The following is a 16615-nucleotide window of genomic DNA, read 5'->3' on the forward strand; positions in this document are numbered from 1 at the left end:
CCCATAACCATCTTTAATAGCAGACCTCCCTGGTTTTTAGAGTGAAGGGAGGGGGAGTTCATACTTCTTAACATTATGCCCACTACAGAAACACTGGTGTACATTTGAAAGAGGGGGATACACCCAAAGTAATTTCTGATAAAACTTCCTGCCCTCTTTGAGTCAATGTTTTGAAAGCCAGAGAGAGAAAGTAAGAACGTTATGCACAACTGAACAACGATATCAAGACAAGCAGCCGAGAATCACATCTAATATGTGTTGAAGTAGGAGGCAGAGGTGTTGTCACAGTGAAAAACCAAAAACAGATCAAGGAAATCTTCCATCATGTAAATACCAGAGTAGGTAAGAATGTTATGTTATCGATCAGTAAGTTCCCCCTTGTAGGATCTTATGTCATATATAATGCTAGACCAGGACCAATATGATGCTCCTGGATTAGTAACCTGTGTAGAAAGGTTACTCTTCCCCTTCATTTTTCTTCGTCTCTGTCTCTTCTTCTTTAATTCACATCTTCCCTTCTTTTCTTCACTCTTCTTATTTTCTCCTCCTTCTTCTATATACATTAGTATACCTTCTTCTCTTTTTAAGCTTCTCTATTTTTGATATAGTAATCTGGACTGACGTTCTATTTCCATGAATAAAGATGTTAGAAACAAACTGACTCATTGTTAAAGCCCCTCTTTGCATAAATTTTTCTGCAAAAATTATCTTAAATTGTAGAATGATGTGAAAGGGGATGTTATTTGACACACACCTCTGCAAGGATTTTCAAAACAAATGTGTTTGAAGATGAATATTGATGACATATTATGTTCATGAAAATGTATGATGGAAAAAAAGAAAAAGATGCAGAACCCTTGTTGTACACAGAAAACCTTCATTTTGTACTCTTTCATCAAGGTGATGCAAAGCGGCATACCACCGTCTAATTGGACGCGATGCAAGGTGACATTGTTATACAAATTAGGTGACCCAACAGACCCAGTCAACTTTCGAATGATCGCTTTGTCTACCACGGTTGGTAAGATATACCATCAGATACTGGCTGATCGATTTGAACATTTTATGCTAGATAATGATCTCATTGATAATACATTGCAAAAAGCCTTCTTAAAAGGAATAAGTGGTTTTACTGAACACAATCTGGTTATGCATGAAGTACTTTCCCATGCAAAGAGAAAAAAAATAAATCCATTCATGTTACATGGTTTGACTTGGCTGACACTTTTGGGTCGGTTAATCACAAGTTAATCCATTTTACCCTACAAAGACATGATTTTCCACCTTTGATTCAATGTTATATTAGGAACCTGTACAGTTCGTTGTCAGGTCGAGTCCGAACAAAAGAATGGGTCTCTTACGAATTTCAATTCCAAAGGGGTATTCTCCAAGGGGACCCCCTGTCTCCATTAGTGTTCATACTATGTTTTGATCCGATTATTCAGTTTTTGAAGGTCAATTCGACATTTGGATACGATTTGGACGGAGAACGCATTATAACCGCACCTTTTGCGGACGATTTCTGTTTGATCACCGGTAACAAGCGATCTCACCAAAGATTAATGAATGAGATTGACCAACATATTAAATCGATGGATCTCCGTCTCAAGCCGTCCAAGTGTCGATCATTGTCCTTCTCATCTGGTAGATTCAGTGATGTTACATTTTCAGTTGGTGATGACCAAATATCCTCAGTCGGTAATGAAGTACATAAATATCTCGGGGCTGTTATTACCAAGAACCTTACTTCTTCAGACATTCATGAATATCTCTCTAGCAAAATAGAAAAATGTTTGAAGAATATTGATACCTCTCTCGTTCGTAATGAGTACAAACTAAAGGTACATTCACGTTACTTATTGCCATCATTGAGATTTGACCCGACAGTGAATGATATGACATATACTCATTGTAAATCGTTAGATATGCTTTCAAATCGCTTTGTAAAGAAATGGTGTGGTCTAGCACGACCAGAACCTTAGCATTCGTTCATATGCCAAATGGATTAGACATCCCGTCCATTTCCGATTTGTACAACCAATGCCATACTCTTTCTTACATATCCATGAGGGTGAACGGGGATGATTTGGTGAATCATTGTTTAGACTCTCAATTGCAACGTGAGTCGAAATGGGTGAGGAAAAAATCCACGATTGTAAAGGTTTATGAGGTTTACTCATCTGTTGAAGGGCATCCAACACTCAAAGAAAAGAAAAGAGAGGCAAAAAAAATCCTAACTCACGAAGTCTCTACCATTTGGATACACATGTTAAAGAGTTAGTAGTTCAAGGGAAATTTCTAGATCTTCTATCGCTAGAAAGTAACTGTACGATTTGGAAGAGCATCATGTATAATTTGCCCGTGAAAGTCCTTAAATTTCTTGTAAATGCTGTTACCGATACTGTAAGCACAAGGGCAAATTTACTGAGATGGGGCAAATCTGCAACAAACAAATGCAGGCACTGCGATTGTGTTGAGACACTGAACCATGTTCTGAATTGCTGTTCACTATTTCTATCTCAAGGGCGATACACCTGGCGCCATAACAGGTAACCCGACACATGCTCCGCCGACGATTGCTCCGCCGACATTTACTCCGCAAAACGCGACATTTGCTCCACCGACAATTGCTCCGCCGACAATTGCTCCGCCGACATTTGATCCGCCGACAATTGCTCCGCCGACAATGGTTCCGCCCAAAAAGTGTCCCATAAAATACAAATGCTACTAGTACTACGACAAATGCTTCGCCGACAATATTTTTTTTCCACGGGTTATTTTCGTTTCTTTTTTTTCTTCATTTTCTGAATGCATTTCATGAAATAATGTAGATGAAATGAAATGAATGAATGTTGATGACAATAATAATAACTAGATTCGTAATACTTGTTTTGAACAAGTATAGGTGGGCTGGTCTAACTAAAATTTGAGACAAAATAAAGGGCAAATTTAAGATAGCTTATTGTCTCAGCTACAACATACTCAAATTTCAGTGTAAACGAAGCTAAAACGACGGAGATATTGCTCGCGAAAGACGGGAATGTAGAATCAAGTTTTAAAAAAAGTCATGTCCCATAGAGAATACACGCAAAAAGTGAAAAATTGATATTCCTCCTTTAATCGCAAAAATACACCATGATGCTTTTGTCTAAATGAAAAATTGTGATGGCTGCATTCGTAGAAAATTGTCCCAGCTAGAACATATCAAAATTTGGAAGAAAATCGATCAATATTTACAGAGATACAATCAATTTTCAAGAAATATGCTGACGTCATAATATGCAAATTGAAATTATGAGTTCGGAGGCCATTATGATGACGTCGCGAGTTAATTGAGGGTCAAATGAGACATGAAATCATATCTCCGATTCATACTCTATCAACATGTGAAAAAATAGGGGTCACCTTACATTCTAAAGAGCTACAATGGATTTTGTATGGGCATGATTTTTTGCCCATATATGCTATGTATTACAAGAGCTCGCACGCACAGACATGTATCTATAAAACGGACCCTCACTCCGTTATTAATGGTCAGAAAAGGTGAACAAGGTATCAAAATGCTTGAAAAAATGTGCTAAATATGATGACGAAGAAATTTGGCGATTCTATTTTGCAAAATGTCAGAACGCGCGAAAACGTGCGCGCATGCACGTGTGCAAGGTTTTTTATGAAATGCTTTAAATGGCCTATTAAAAACATATGCTAAATGATTTTGAGGTTTTTTTTGAGCATTTTGAAATTTTGTGTGCGCACCAACGCGCAGACGTACGCGTACGCGCACATTTTTTTACTTTAAATTGACCGGACGGATATTGACCTTAATCATGATAAATATGAATGAGAAAAAACTTTTGGTTATGAAGATATGATCATGAGTTGATTTTCCGAAAATTTTACAAAATGGCGCCTAGATGACGTCATCAGTCAAGGTCAATGTTGAAAACGTTATTGTGCTTTGTACATATGCCTATACATATGTGTGCCAAATTTGAAGGCATTTGATTGAGCCATTTTCAAGTCATCGTGCTTACAAAAAAGTGGTTAGAAATAAGAAAAATAACTAGATTTGTAATACTTGTTTGGAACAAGTATAGGTGGGCTGGTCCAACTAAAATTTGAGACAAAATGAAGGGCACATTTGAGATAGCTAATTGTCTCAGCTACAACATACTCAAAGTTCAGCGTAAGCGAAGCTAAAACGACAGAGATATTGCTCGCGAAAGACGGGAATGCAGAATCCAGTTTTGAGAAATGTATATTCTCTATGTCCCATAGAGAATACACGCAAAAAGAGAAAAATTGACATGCCTCCTTTAATCGCAAAAATACGTCATGATTCCTTTGTCGAAATGAAAAATCATGTCTATTGCATTTGTAGTGAATTATCTCAGCTAGAACACATCGAAAGTTGGAAGAAAATCAATCAACATTTACAGAGATACAATCAATTTTCCAAAAATATGCTGATGTCATAATATGCAAATTGGAATTTTGAGTTCGGAGGCCATTATGATGACGTCATGAGTTAATTGAGGGTCAAATGAGACAAGAAATCATATTTCCAATTCATACTCTACAAAATATGAAACAAAATTTGGGGTCACCTTACATCCTAAAGAGCTACAATGGATTTTGAATAGGCATGTTTATGCCCATATATGCTATGTATTACAAGAGCTCGCACGCACGGACGTGTATCTTAAACGGACGCTCACTCCGTTATTAATGGTGAGAAATATGTTAACAAGGTATCAAAATACTTGGGAAAATGTGCCAAATATGATGACATAGAAAAATTGGCAATTCTTTGTTGCAAAATGCCAGCACGCGCGAAAACACGCGCGCATGCGCGTGTGCGAGATTTTTTATAAAATGCTTAAAATGGCCTAAAACGTATGTAAAATTATTTTGAGACTATTTTGAGCATTTTAATATTTTGCGCGTGCATTGACGCGCGGACGTACGCGCACATGCACATTTTTTGACCTGAAATTGACCGGATGAATATTGACCTTAATCATCAAAAATGGCTTTTGGTTATGAAGATATGATCATGAGTTCGATGAGTACGATATACAGCCCACCTGACGATAAAGAATAATAAAGGCGATTTTAACAAAATTATAAGGTGGTCTGTATAAGATACAGCCCACCTGATAATAAAGGCAAATCTAACGAAATTATAAGGGGGTCTGTACGATATACAGCCCACCTGATAATAAATAAATAAATAAACAAAGGCAATTCTAACGAAATTATAAGGTAGTCTGTACGATATACAGCCCACCTGATAATTACAAAAATAACATTAGTAACACCAGAGAGGGAAAAGTAAGGCGACGAAGAGGGAGAGAGAGGGAGAGAGAACGAGACGGGGTAGCCTATGGCCCAGGTTCAAATTCAGTTCTCTTTAATTTATTTGACCCAGTACTGATGATCATACTTTTATCTACCATGTGATTGCCATGTGTACGCCACACCGAATAGCACTAGCTCACATTTTGTTATTGTTGTCAAGAACTTATTGGCATGCAGCCAATAGATTTTCATCATGTGTTTGATCTTTTATTGAAAAAAAGATCGAACACATCATCATAATCTACAGAGTGCAGCCAAAAATGTCTTAACAACAATTGAAATTTCTTTCAGGAAGCCTAACACTAAAAGTTGTTTTGATTCAAAGAGCATCGTAGAGACGATGAACAAATAAGAATAATGATACATTCACTAATACATTTTCAATAATACATTTTCCCCGCCAAATAATCCGAACAAAAGAATCAACCGAGGGTAATCAACTGTTAAACGAATTTATCACGAGTCCTTGAAAAATTAATTAATACTGCTTGTCAAATATTATTGAAGAACAGCAAAGGCGAACGCGATTGTCGCTACAATTCAGAAATCATTGTTTGCATTGCTTTTCTCTCAAAATTCCCGTGAGATATCAAGCTACATAGAACTATGATCGACCCAAAAGATATTGTCTTAAAAACAGTCAGAAACATTAGAACTTGAATGAATAAAACATAATGCAAATGAATAAGACTAGAATGAATAGGACACAAGTTAATTTTTACCATTTAAATCATCCAGTACCAAATACCTGAGCAAAATTCGAACCAGATGCATTTAATGGTAAGCTTAAAGACAATGATTGATGGCAATTGTCAATTGTCATGAGTTTATCGTCTAGACGTATTGCAAAAGATAATCAGAATAATAATGATCAGAATGATACCTCTTCTATTAGGCCTACTTCTTCATGTACTGCCATTGTAGATTATGCTGATAATACAGATGATAATGATATGATAACAATTATAATAATACTATATACTTATACTAATCGTCATCAAAATCCTTATGTTCATATTCATCATAATGATAACAATAATAATGATTATAATAATTACAATAATAACTTATATTAACGATAATAATCATGATAAGGATAATAATCACAATAACAAACATAATAATTATAAAAATAACAATAGTAACATCACCAACCATAATAATCATTGTTGTCATTATTATTGTGATACTGCTTGTAGTACTACTCCTACTACATGTACTAGGAAGAAGGAGGGGAAGAGGAAGAATCTTATTGTTTTTTTTTTTGTATTATCGAGGCATACAAATGCAAAGGGAGGTAAGAGAGGGAAAAGTAAGGCGACGAAGAGGGAGAGAGAGGAAGAGAGGTGGTAGCCCATGGCCCGGGTTCAAATTAAGTTCTCTTTAATTTATTTGACCCGGTACTGATGATCATAATTTTATCTACCATGTGATTGCCAAGTGTACGCCACACCGAATAGCACTAGCTCACATTTTGTTATTGTTGTCAAGAACTTATTGGCATGCAGCCAATAGATTTTCATCATGTGTTTGATCTTGTATTAAAAAAAAGATCAAACACGTCATCATAATCTACAGAGTGTAACCAAAAAATTCTTAACAACAATTGAAATTTCTTTCAGGAAGCCTAACACTAAAAGCTGTTTTTGATTCAAAGAGCATCGTAGAGACGATGAACAAATAAGAATAATAATACATTCACTAATACATTTTCAAGAATACATTTTCCCCGCCAAATAATCCGAACAAAAGAATCAACCGAGGGTAATCAACTGTTAAACGAATGTACCATGAGTCCTTGAAAAATTAATTAATACTGCTTGTCAAATATTATTGAAGAACAGCAAAGGCGAATGCGATTGTCGCTACAATTCAGAAATCATTGCTTGCATTGCTTTTCTCTCAAAATTACCGTGTGATATCAAGCTACATAGAACTATGATCGACAAAAAAAATATTGTCTTGAAAACAGTCAGAAACATTAGAACTTGAATGAATAAAACATAATGCAAAAGAATAAGACTAGAATGAATAGGACACAAGTTAATTTCTACCATTTAAATCATCAAGTACCAAATACCTAAGCAAAATTTGAACCAGATGCATTTAATGGTAAGCTTAAAGACAATGATTCATGACAATTGTAAATTGTCATGAGTTTATCGTCTATATAGATGTATTGCAAAAGATAATCAGGATAATAAGGATCAGAATGATACCTCTACTACTAGGCCTACTTCTACATGACTATACTATACTACTGCCATTGTAGAATATGCTGATAATACAGATGATAATAATGATATGATTAACAATTATAACTAGACTTTAATTCGTCACTTTGACGAATTACGTGATACGTATGCTATTTTTGTATCATGAAAGTGTGCCGCTGATGATCTAATGATAATATTCATAAATACGATAATAAAGATATTGATGGTTATGATTTATTTGTTTTAAATGACGATGACAATGATTAAAAGTGGTATAGCGCCCCCTTCAGGTATTCGATAGACAATTGTTATATGATTAATTTACTAAACAAGCTCAAATTTTTGCCTGATTGAAGAGCCTACCAATCATTGAACTGATATTTCGACGCACTACATACGCAACATAATGAACAAGTCTAGACTGGAATGTAGTATCATTCACCTCTCACAGGCATAAGACGCATATTAACGATAATGATAATGATGATAATGATAATAATGATAATAATTATAATAACAATGATAATAATAAAGGTAATAATAATTATAATAATAAAAAAAGTAATAGTGCTTATAAGTAATAAAGAGGGCTATCGTGGTGCAACCGTGGGCTGAATGCATGCCACTGAACATGTCATATTTTGTTGCATCACGTGAGCCCTCTATTCTTCCAAAACGATTAAGCATTTGTATACATTAATCGAGTAAAGTGAATTATAAATTGTGTGTTTTTTTTAATCTGAAACGAAACAATTTGGCATAAACACAACTACTGTTAAAGATCTCTGCAAATGTTTTATAACATCTTTATGTCTTATATGTTTTGTATTGTATGCCCTGCTTTGGCAGTTATGAGCCATGACCTGGACTACTCGTATTATATGTCTGTGACATGTTTATACCATGTTCCTTTATTGAAGATTGATAATAAAGTGATACAAAATCAATCTCATCTTCAAACACATTTGATTTGAAAATTTTTGCAGTAGTTGGTGTTAAATGACATCCTCTTTCACATCCTTCTACAATTTAGGTGAAATTTGGCCATTAAATTTTAGGAGCTCCAAACACTTTAGAGAGGCTTTAACTTACATGTGAATGTGTAATTTGTATCTTCTCTCTATCTGTATATTCATGAATCTACCCGTCAATCTATCTATATATCTACCTACCTACCTGCGTATCCATCTATCTAGCTAGCTATCTAACTGGCTAGTAATATCTTTGTTTAGCTATATCTGTCTATCTCTCTAGCTAGCCAGTAACCTCTTTATTTAGCTATATCTATCTATCTAGCTTGCAATCTCTTTATTTAGCTATATCTATACATATATTTACATATCTGTCTGTCTAGCTACCTATCTACATGTATCTATCCAAATATCGATCTAGCTATCTATCTTACTATTTATCAATTTCTATCAAACATGTCTTCCCCTTTGTCTCCTTCTCGTCCCCTTCTCAGCTTTCCATTCTGCTAATAATATTCATACATCACATTCATTCGACAATAATTTTTCAATCCTTGCTATGAACTATCTATTAGCTAACTGTTCCACAGCCTTCCACCATTTCTTTCCCAACTACCTTCCACCATTTCTTTCCCAACTACCGGTACATAAGCTGCAAAAATGTCTCTTTCTTTGTTCTGTTTGCCCCCCCCCCCCAAATCTCTCTCTCTCCGACTCTCTCTCTCACACAATTTCAATTTTTGTTTTATTGAATTGAATTGAATTGAACTTCTTTATTGTCATGCACAAAATAAAATGAAGGCATAAAAATCGTTTTACAGCTCACATTTGTATAAATATAACAATACATTGACATATCATAGACTACATAAATAACATAACAATGTAATATAATTCAACCTCTCTGTTGAGAGCCAGGGGAATTATTTGATTATTTGTACTCCCCTGGCTCCCAACAGACAATACTAACTTAAATAAATAGCAGAAAAAGGTGCTTTTTATTTGTTTTCTTCTTGGCAATCATATTTTTTTTTACCACCCATACATTTGCATATTCACCTTTTGACCCACCACCATCCTAAAAAACAACCATCTACACCGCCACAGAATTGTTGTTAGCTGATTGAACGCACGAACGCACTAGAGGTAATTATGGGATTCTGTTAACGACAATGATCAATGCATATATGCAAGATGCATGCTTAACCAGCGACACTACATGTACGCATCATGGTATATGCACGGCGGGAAAACTGCTGGTATAAAGTCATCAGCTTTCTACTTACTCTTCATCACAACAGTTTGTGATTCATCGGCTAAAACAATACAAGGATAAAATCAATTACTTGATGGAGTGCATTTTTTAAAAGAATCATAACCTCATACAATTTTGGACATGAAACATGCATGGTAAAGGATATGACATTCACCGACCTCAACACACTTCATATAAAAAGCATTGAACTGCTTTTTAGAAAGCTGCGAAGGGGTACTGTTTGAGACTATTAAACAAAACAAATGACATACTTTTGCAAATAACAATTAGAATACTTTGGAAACACAAATCTTGCAACTGCTTGGTATAGATATTTTCTAATTATCCATAATAAAAACTAGAAACTTTTGCATGCAGGAACTATTCTTGAACTTTGTGTTTAAGATTTGTGAAGTATCACGCTATGATCATCACTACTGACGCGACACTGAAGTTTCTGCACGAGTGTCACCATTGTTTACAATTCACAAAAGTTTCAAGTCACAAAAGTTTCTGGTCTTACATTTCTGCAATAACTGGAATTTTTTAATTTACACACAAAAAATAATAAGAAGAAATCATATATGAATTTAGCTTTCGCAAACTATATGTGCATACACACTCTACAAGGTTTAATTCACACAAAAATAGAAAGAAATCGTATTTGAATTTAGCTTCTCTACAAGGTTTGCTAAAGAAATCATACAAAAACATGGAATGTCATGAATGAAGATGGTAATTTATGTTGTTTTTAAGCCAGATATCGAAGAAATTTTTCTCACCTTTGAGACCTCCACCAGGTGTAGGCTTGAGACCCAAGATCCATACCAGATGCTGCAGGGTGGATAGGATGAGGTGCCATGATGCTCCTAGGATAGCTCCATGGCAGTGAGCTAAGGACAGGATGGCTCTCATGCATTGGATGTTCTTAGCAGTTAGCTGTGTACAGGAAGAAAGAAAGATGCATGGTGACTCTGGGTGCATTTGTCAACTCTTTTCTAGCCCATAATCAGCGTTTTCAAACGTGTTTCAGGCAAATCTGCATGTTAATAAGCGCAAGCACGTTTTCATACGTCTTTAGATATGTGTATATTGAAGCGCTGAAAAAATTGCGTTTTGAATGTGAGAATAAGCCAGAATCAGGTTTCTGAGAGATGATAAACGCAAAACGGTTACGTTTGTATACTGTGTTTCAATGTGTATGTATTCAAACGCCGTTTCTGAGTAGCAAAAGTTGATAAACGCACCCTCTGTTATGCACAGTGACCCGACACTTGCTCTGGTAACATTTGCTTCGGCGACATTTGCTCCGGGCTTGATTTAATCTATGATATACGGTTGAGGTTGCAATTTGGATTCGGGTTTTGATATCAGGGATAGGTACACTGTTTGATGTAGGGCTGAAGTTAGGATTTTGGTTGGAGATGGAAAGTGACCACACGGCGTTTGTAACCCGAGCATTTATAGAACCAAGAATTAAATGGATGTTCTAGGCTGTTGGTTATATAACAATGGCGTTTATTGTCAAAGATGTCTCAAGCTAATCATGACATAGATATACATGTAGCAGATATCAAAATTAAAACTTTGCGTTAAGTTACCTTGTATTACCTCTCAATAAAAGAGAAGGAAAACAAAATCTCTAATAGGTTTACAAAAAAATGTAGAGGTGCCAATAAGCTTATTTCACTATCAAGCACATGAGGCTATATCATTCTTTCCAAAGAGCATCATTAAAGTGATTCGGTAACATTGACTCAGATTCTGAAACAAAATCCTGGATTTAGCTCATGCTGCAATCATAACTAAAAACCTTTAGGTCAGTCAGGAATCCCATGCCTTATACAAGCCGATCGCCTGTCTGATTATCAAGATATTTATGATGGGAAATCAAAATTTCATTTTTCGTTTTCCAAACGGTTTTATAACACCACAGTCTATTGGGGAAAATGAGTATGGTAAAAACTGGTCACTCAAAGATTTTTACTTTTCTGAGGCACTTCATAATCCTTTTGTGGGGCTTCAATATTACAACATATCACAGACACTGAAACATGTAGGGCCATGCATCTCAGATTTAACATTGTTAAACGATGCCTTTAACTCTTCTCTCTCTATAAGACTGAGAGTCAAATAGAACCAATTGCATCCCATTATTGAAGACATTACCATGACAGGTCCTTGTTGCCCACCAACGACTGAAGTAAGAGGGGTTCCTACGGCAACCACTTGGTTTCTGGTATCTGCAGGATCGGCATTGCCTCCCTCTGTGGCCTGGAGGAACCCATCACGACTAGCGCTGCTCGAACTCCTCTTGTGATCTGTAGGTTGGAGTGAGAGAGAGGGAGATAAAGAGAGAGGTAGAAAAGGGAAAAGAGAGAAAGAGAGAGAGAAAAAGGGAGAGAGAAAGAGAGAAAGAGGGGATAAAGAGAGAGAGATAGAAAAGGAAAGGAAAGGAGAGATACAGAGAGAAACGGAGAGAGAGAAAGATGGGATAAAGAGAGAGAGATAGAAAGGATAGGAGAGAAACAGAGACAAAATGAGGGAGAAGCGAGAGAGAGAGAGAGAGAGAGAGAGAAAGAGGGGATAAAGAGAGAGAGATAGAAAAGGAAAGGAGAGATACAGAGAGAAACAGGGAGAGAGAGAGAGAAAGAGGGGATAAAGAGAGAGAGATAGAAAGGGTAGGAGAGAAACAGAGACAAAATGAGGGAGAAGCGAGAGAGAAAGAGAGAGAGAGAGAGAGAAAGAGAGAGAGAGAGAGAAAGAGAAAGAGAGAGAGAGAGAGAGAGAGAGAGAGAGAGAGAACAAGAAATTAAGAGACAGACAGGCAGGCACAGCTTTCTTCAATAATTCAATGTCTTTTCAGTAGTTCAATAGTTTTAGTTTTTCATACCTGAATGATCGAGAGACAGAGCCCGAGGTTGGAAACATAACATAACAAACAGTAAACACTAATGACAAGAATAAGACCTTCAAAATGTGGAAGAAATAAAAAGACTAGAGAGAAAGAGAAGTGAAGTGGTTGAATAAATACTCAAATAGAAGTATTAAATGCTTTGCTAACCAAACGTTCTACTTCTCAAGTTCTTGTTCGTTCAAACATATGATGGACCCATGAGCCACAGCCCGAACCCATAAAACGTTTAATCTTCACACAAAAAACACTTGTCTTTGAAGCATAGAAGAGAATTCAAGTTTATACCTTTAGGGGTACTGGTATTCGAGCTAGTTGGTAGAGCAATGTTGAGTACAGCGAGGGCATAGTGAGGTGGCAAGGAGGACTTGCAGAGAGCAGTCACAAATGCATCCCTGTTGACAGTCAGACCTAACTTGCCGCACAGACTAGCATACAGTTCAAGACACTTCAAGATGGCTTCCGTCGCTGCTTCGTCGGTACTGCAGGTGATGAAAGGAGAGTTTTATAGTAATGATGACATAATACTCTGTTCTCGTTTAGAACATATCACACCATGATATCGTCTGTTTAAAGGCAAGAAGGGTGTTAACTCTGTGTTCATGAGTTCATGTCCTTATGGCTCTGAAAAGATGGCACAAAGTTCTTACGTCCTTCCAAAGAAAGGAGAGTTTTATAGTAATAATGATATAACATTCTGTTCTCGTTTAGAACATGATATTGTCTGTTTGGAGCCAAAAGGGTGCCAACTCCGCCTTCATGAGTTGATGTCCTTTTGGACAGTTCCTATAATAATAATAATAATAACTATTTCTTATATGGCGCTTTTTCAGGAGGGCCCTATCAAAGCGCCTTACAGATATATATACTATTACCCCGGTCATCGGATTCAAGGCTTATCAGCACACAATGTATGCACATTCTCCACTCCCTGGGGAGCATTCCAGCCAGGCGTCATTTTTACAAGCGCACAATTGCTAATCTAAGCACATTAGCTTTCGCATCCTACCGGGTACCCATTTAACACCTGGGTGGAGAGTGGCAAATGTAGATCAATGTCTTGCCAAAGGACATTAGTGCCGCGGTGGGACTTGAACCGCGGACCTTGTGATCCACAGTCCGGTGACATATCCACTCGTCCACAACACCTCTACTATGCCCTTCCCAAGAGCCTTGAAAATTATTGCACTTGCTTTAGCTCTCGAAAATGTTACAAGCACACGGTGCACTTCAGGGCAGTAATCCCAATAAAAGTACCCTATTTCTTTAAACCCAAGTCAAGTGTGGCTAATGCAGATGGGTGACCTGCCAAACGACGTAAGTGAAGTGGCAGGAGCTTGAACCCTTTACCTTGTGATCGACTGTCTGATGTCTAACCACTAGACCCACAAGACCTCTACAGCTATGGTAAATGCCTCCATATTTCTTTTACTATGTTTGATTCACTTTTGTACTGTTCATTTACATGGCATTTAATTTCAAGCCTCATATAAAAATATGCAGTGCAAATCATAAAATGCGATCACAAGCTATTTTTGCATACATAATGAGCCCTGTGACCTTTTACCTCGCGACCCAAAAATCTAATCAGTTCATCAGCTCTGTAAGATATACACATGACCTAAGTTTAGCGGGAATCCCTCGATCAGTTGACGAGAACGGAATGTACAGACAGACAACCCAAAATGTAACGCCTCCAAAGGTGCAGACTGTCTACTAAGGAGAGCTATAGATGGATTCATCCGTGCTACTTACCATGCATCTAAGAGGAGTGAGAGAGCAGCTAATACACCACACCATGAAGAATTCACCATCTCAACCCAAAGATCTTTCAGATCTGTGGAAAACAACAAGGGTTTATAAAGCTTGCGCTAAACTTAAAGGTAATACAAAGTTAAGGTATGGGGTCATGAATTTGGTTCAAATGAACATAATGGAAGCATATGCAATCCTACAATATACAGTGATCGTTTTCACGGTTGAAATCGAGTCTAAAGTGAAAACATTGTAAATAATTAACTCTTTATGTAGTATAGCTCCCTCTCAAGGTCAAAATATTAATTTAACTATAAAACTCGGCTGAGGACTGCGTCCTCAGCCGAGGACGCAGGTTCGAAACTGAGTCACGTCTTTCGGATGGTGACGTTTAAAGGTCGGTCCCAGACGTAAATAATCATATCTGATTGATACACGTCTGTAAAAACCCAATACACACACACACACACATATAAAACAATGTTTCTTGACTATATCGACCCGTTATTCCCATTTGGAAATTAAATATCACAACTACATATTCTGAGATTTTCATGGTCGCAGCTACCATTGTATGGCTGTAGGCGCTATTTGACATTCAATTTGTCTTGAAAGCAGAAGTGTTTTAGAGGTGTATCTTGTTGAAATAGCATCATTTTATTACATCAGAGACAATATAAATTTCACATGAAAAGCGTCTCAAGTCAATTTCAACCCAATCATAATTGGGTAAGTTTTCAAAAAGTTGAAAAAACAAACAAAGTTGATTCTATCAATACAATACAATAGAAGAGAATTATGCTGACAAAACATAATGCAATGCTAGATAATCAATGCATGGACATTATTACATTACTCTCTTCCATTTATTGCCCTCTTAGCTTCAAACAGATAATTTCATAGCTTAGGTCAGGTCTCAAGGGGAAAAAATCTTACACAAAAAGTTAAGGGAATGTTAACATTTGTTGATTAGCATTTGATTTAGGTAAAACTGGCAATTTCCATTGACTCTTGCTCAAGTTATCTTGTTATCTTGGGCTTAGGTTTATTAAAAGGGGTTGCCAACCTGTATTGACTGTAGCTAGCACACTGTCTACACTCCTAGGCCTGTCGTCATCCTCCTCTTCCTCTTCTCGCTCCTCCTCCTCCGCTAGAACTGATCCTTGCTCCTTCCGCTTTCGTTCTCTCTCTTCCCTGTCCACCCTCTTCTCCTCCGACTCAAGCTCCAAGGTGACGACCGATGAGACGCTCTTGGTCACGTCCAGGAGACACGCAAAGGATACGGACATGGCGTAGCCGTCTGGGATGGGAGGGGCGTCTGTCTTTTCTAACATGTCCATTCTGAGAAAAGAAAAATAATGTAAAGGTAAATGCGCTTAAACTCTGTGTGTGTGCTACACTAAATTTGGGATTTATTTGCCATCAATGATAATGTGAACCAATCTTAAAGATAAAGTTAAGTTCCGGTCGTGCGATTGCATTGTGAAAGAAACGGGGTGGAATCGATCAGAAAAGGTTGATCATCTAGCATATAAGTATTGGTGTGTACTGAAGGGTTCTGGAATCATCAAAATGAAAAGAAATTTGGCCCAGTCTTGGTAAAGTTACAAGCTTTGATTTGATTTGATTTGATTTTATTTATTCATCATCAATAACATCAGTGATTAAACATTTGAATACATCGTGAATGGTACATGTTCATAAATGAATATTATAGATCATATTAAAGAAAAACCTAACAAAGTATTGATATGCTAGACATATGTCTTTTCTCATAGAATATAGAAGGTGATGAAAAGGAGCCAAATAATAGCACATGTGCTAGTCGAGTCTGGCCCCTGTTCTTAGCACACACTTGGCAAAAATAAATATATCATTATCAAAAAATAAAACTTGACAGTAGAAGTATACATGTTGAGTAATACCGTAGCACAATTTCTACACTCCAAATATAATTATGAAGAGGATATACCAGGTTAAAAGTCATAGATACATGTATCTACAGATTATTTATACAAAAAATTGCATTTTTTTGACAAAAAAAAACAACAAAAATGTAATATGGAGATTATTTACAATATATACATGTGTACTTGCATAATTCAATCACTTATTCATCAAGTAATCGTTGAGATGTTTACGA

The 16615-nt window shown here is 36.6% G+C and overlaps 1 protein-coding gene across 7 annotated transcripts in view; it reads right to left on the reverse strand.

The window, feature by feature from the left end:
• The window catches only part of LOC587512 (protein MON2 homolog), a 69499-nt gene that overhangs the window by 30686 nt on the left and 22198 nt on the right, over positions 1 to 16615 (reverse strand). For 6 of the 7 annotated variants that reach the window (XM_030973616.1, XM_030973614.1, XM_030973615.1 and 3 more), the window contains exons 13-18: positions 15539 to 15813; positions 14473 to 14554; positions 13006 to 13199; positions 11973 to 12124; positions 10586 to 10742; positions 9835 to 9864 (exon numbers count right to left, since the gene is read on the reverse strand). In XM_030973616.1, the coding sequence (XP_030829476.1) occupies positions 9835 to 9864; positions 10586 to 10742; positions 11973 to 12124; positions 13006 to 13199; positions 14473 to 14554; positions 15539 to 15813 (890 nt within the window). The remainder of the gene's footprint in view (positions 1 to 9834; positions 9865 to 10585; positions 10743 to 11972; positions 12125 to 13005; positions 13200 to 14472; positions 14555 to 15538; positions 15814 to 16615) is intronic. The other variant, XM_030973612.1, reaches the window with a different exon arrangement.

Source organism: Strongylocentrotus purpuratus, unplaced genomic scaffold (assembly GCF_000002235.5).
Source record: "Strongylocentrotus purpuratus isolate Spur 01 unplaced genomic scaffold, Spur_5.0 spur5_scaffold_6, whole genome shotgun sequence".
Classification (NCBI taxonomy): Eukaryota; Metazoa; Echinodermata; class Echinoidea; order Camarodonta; family Strongylocentrotidae; genus Strongylocentrotus; species Strongylocentrotus purpuratus.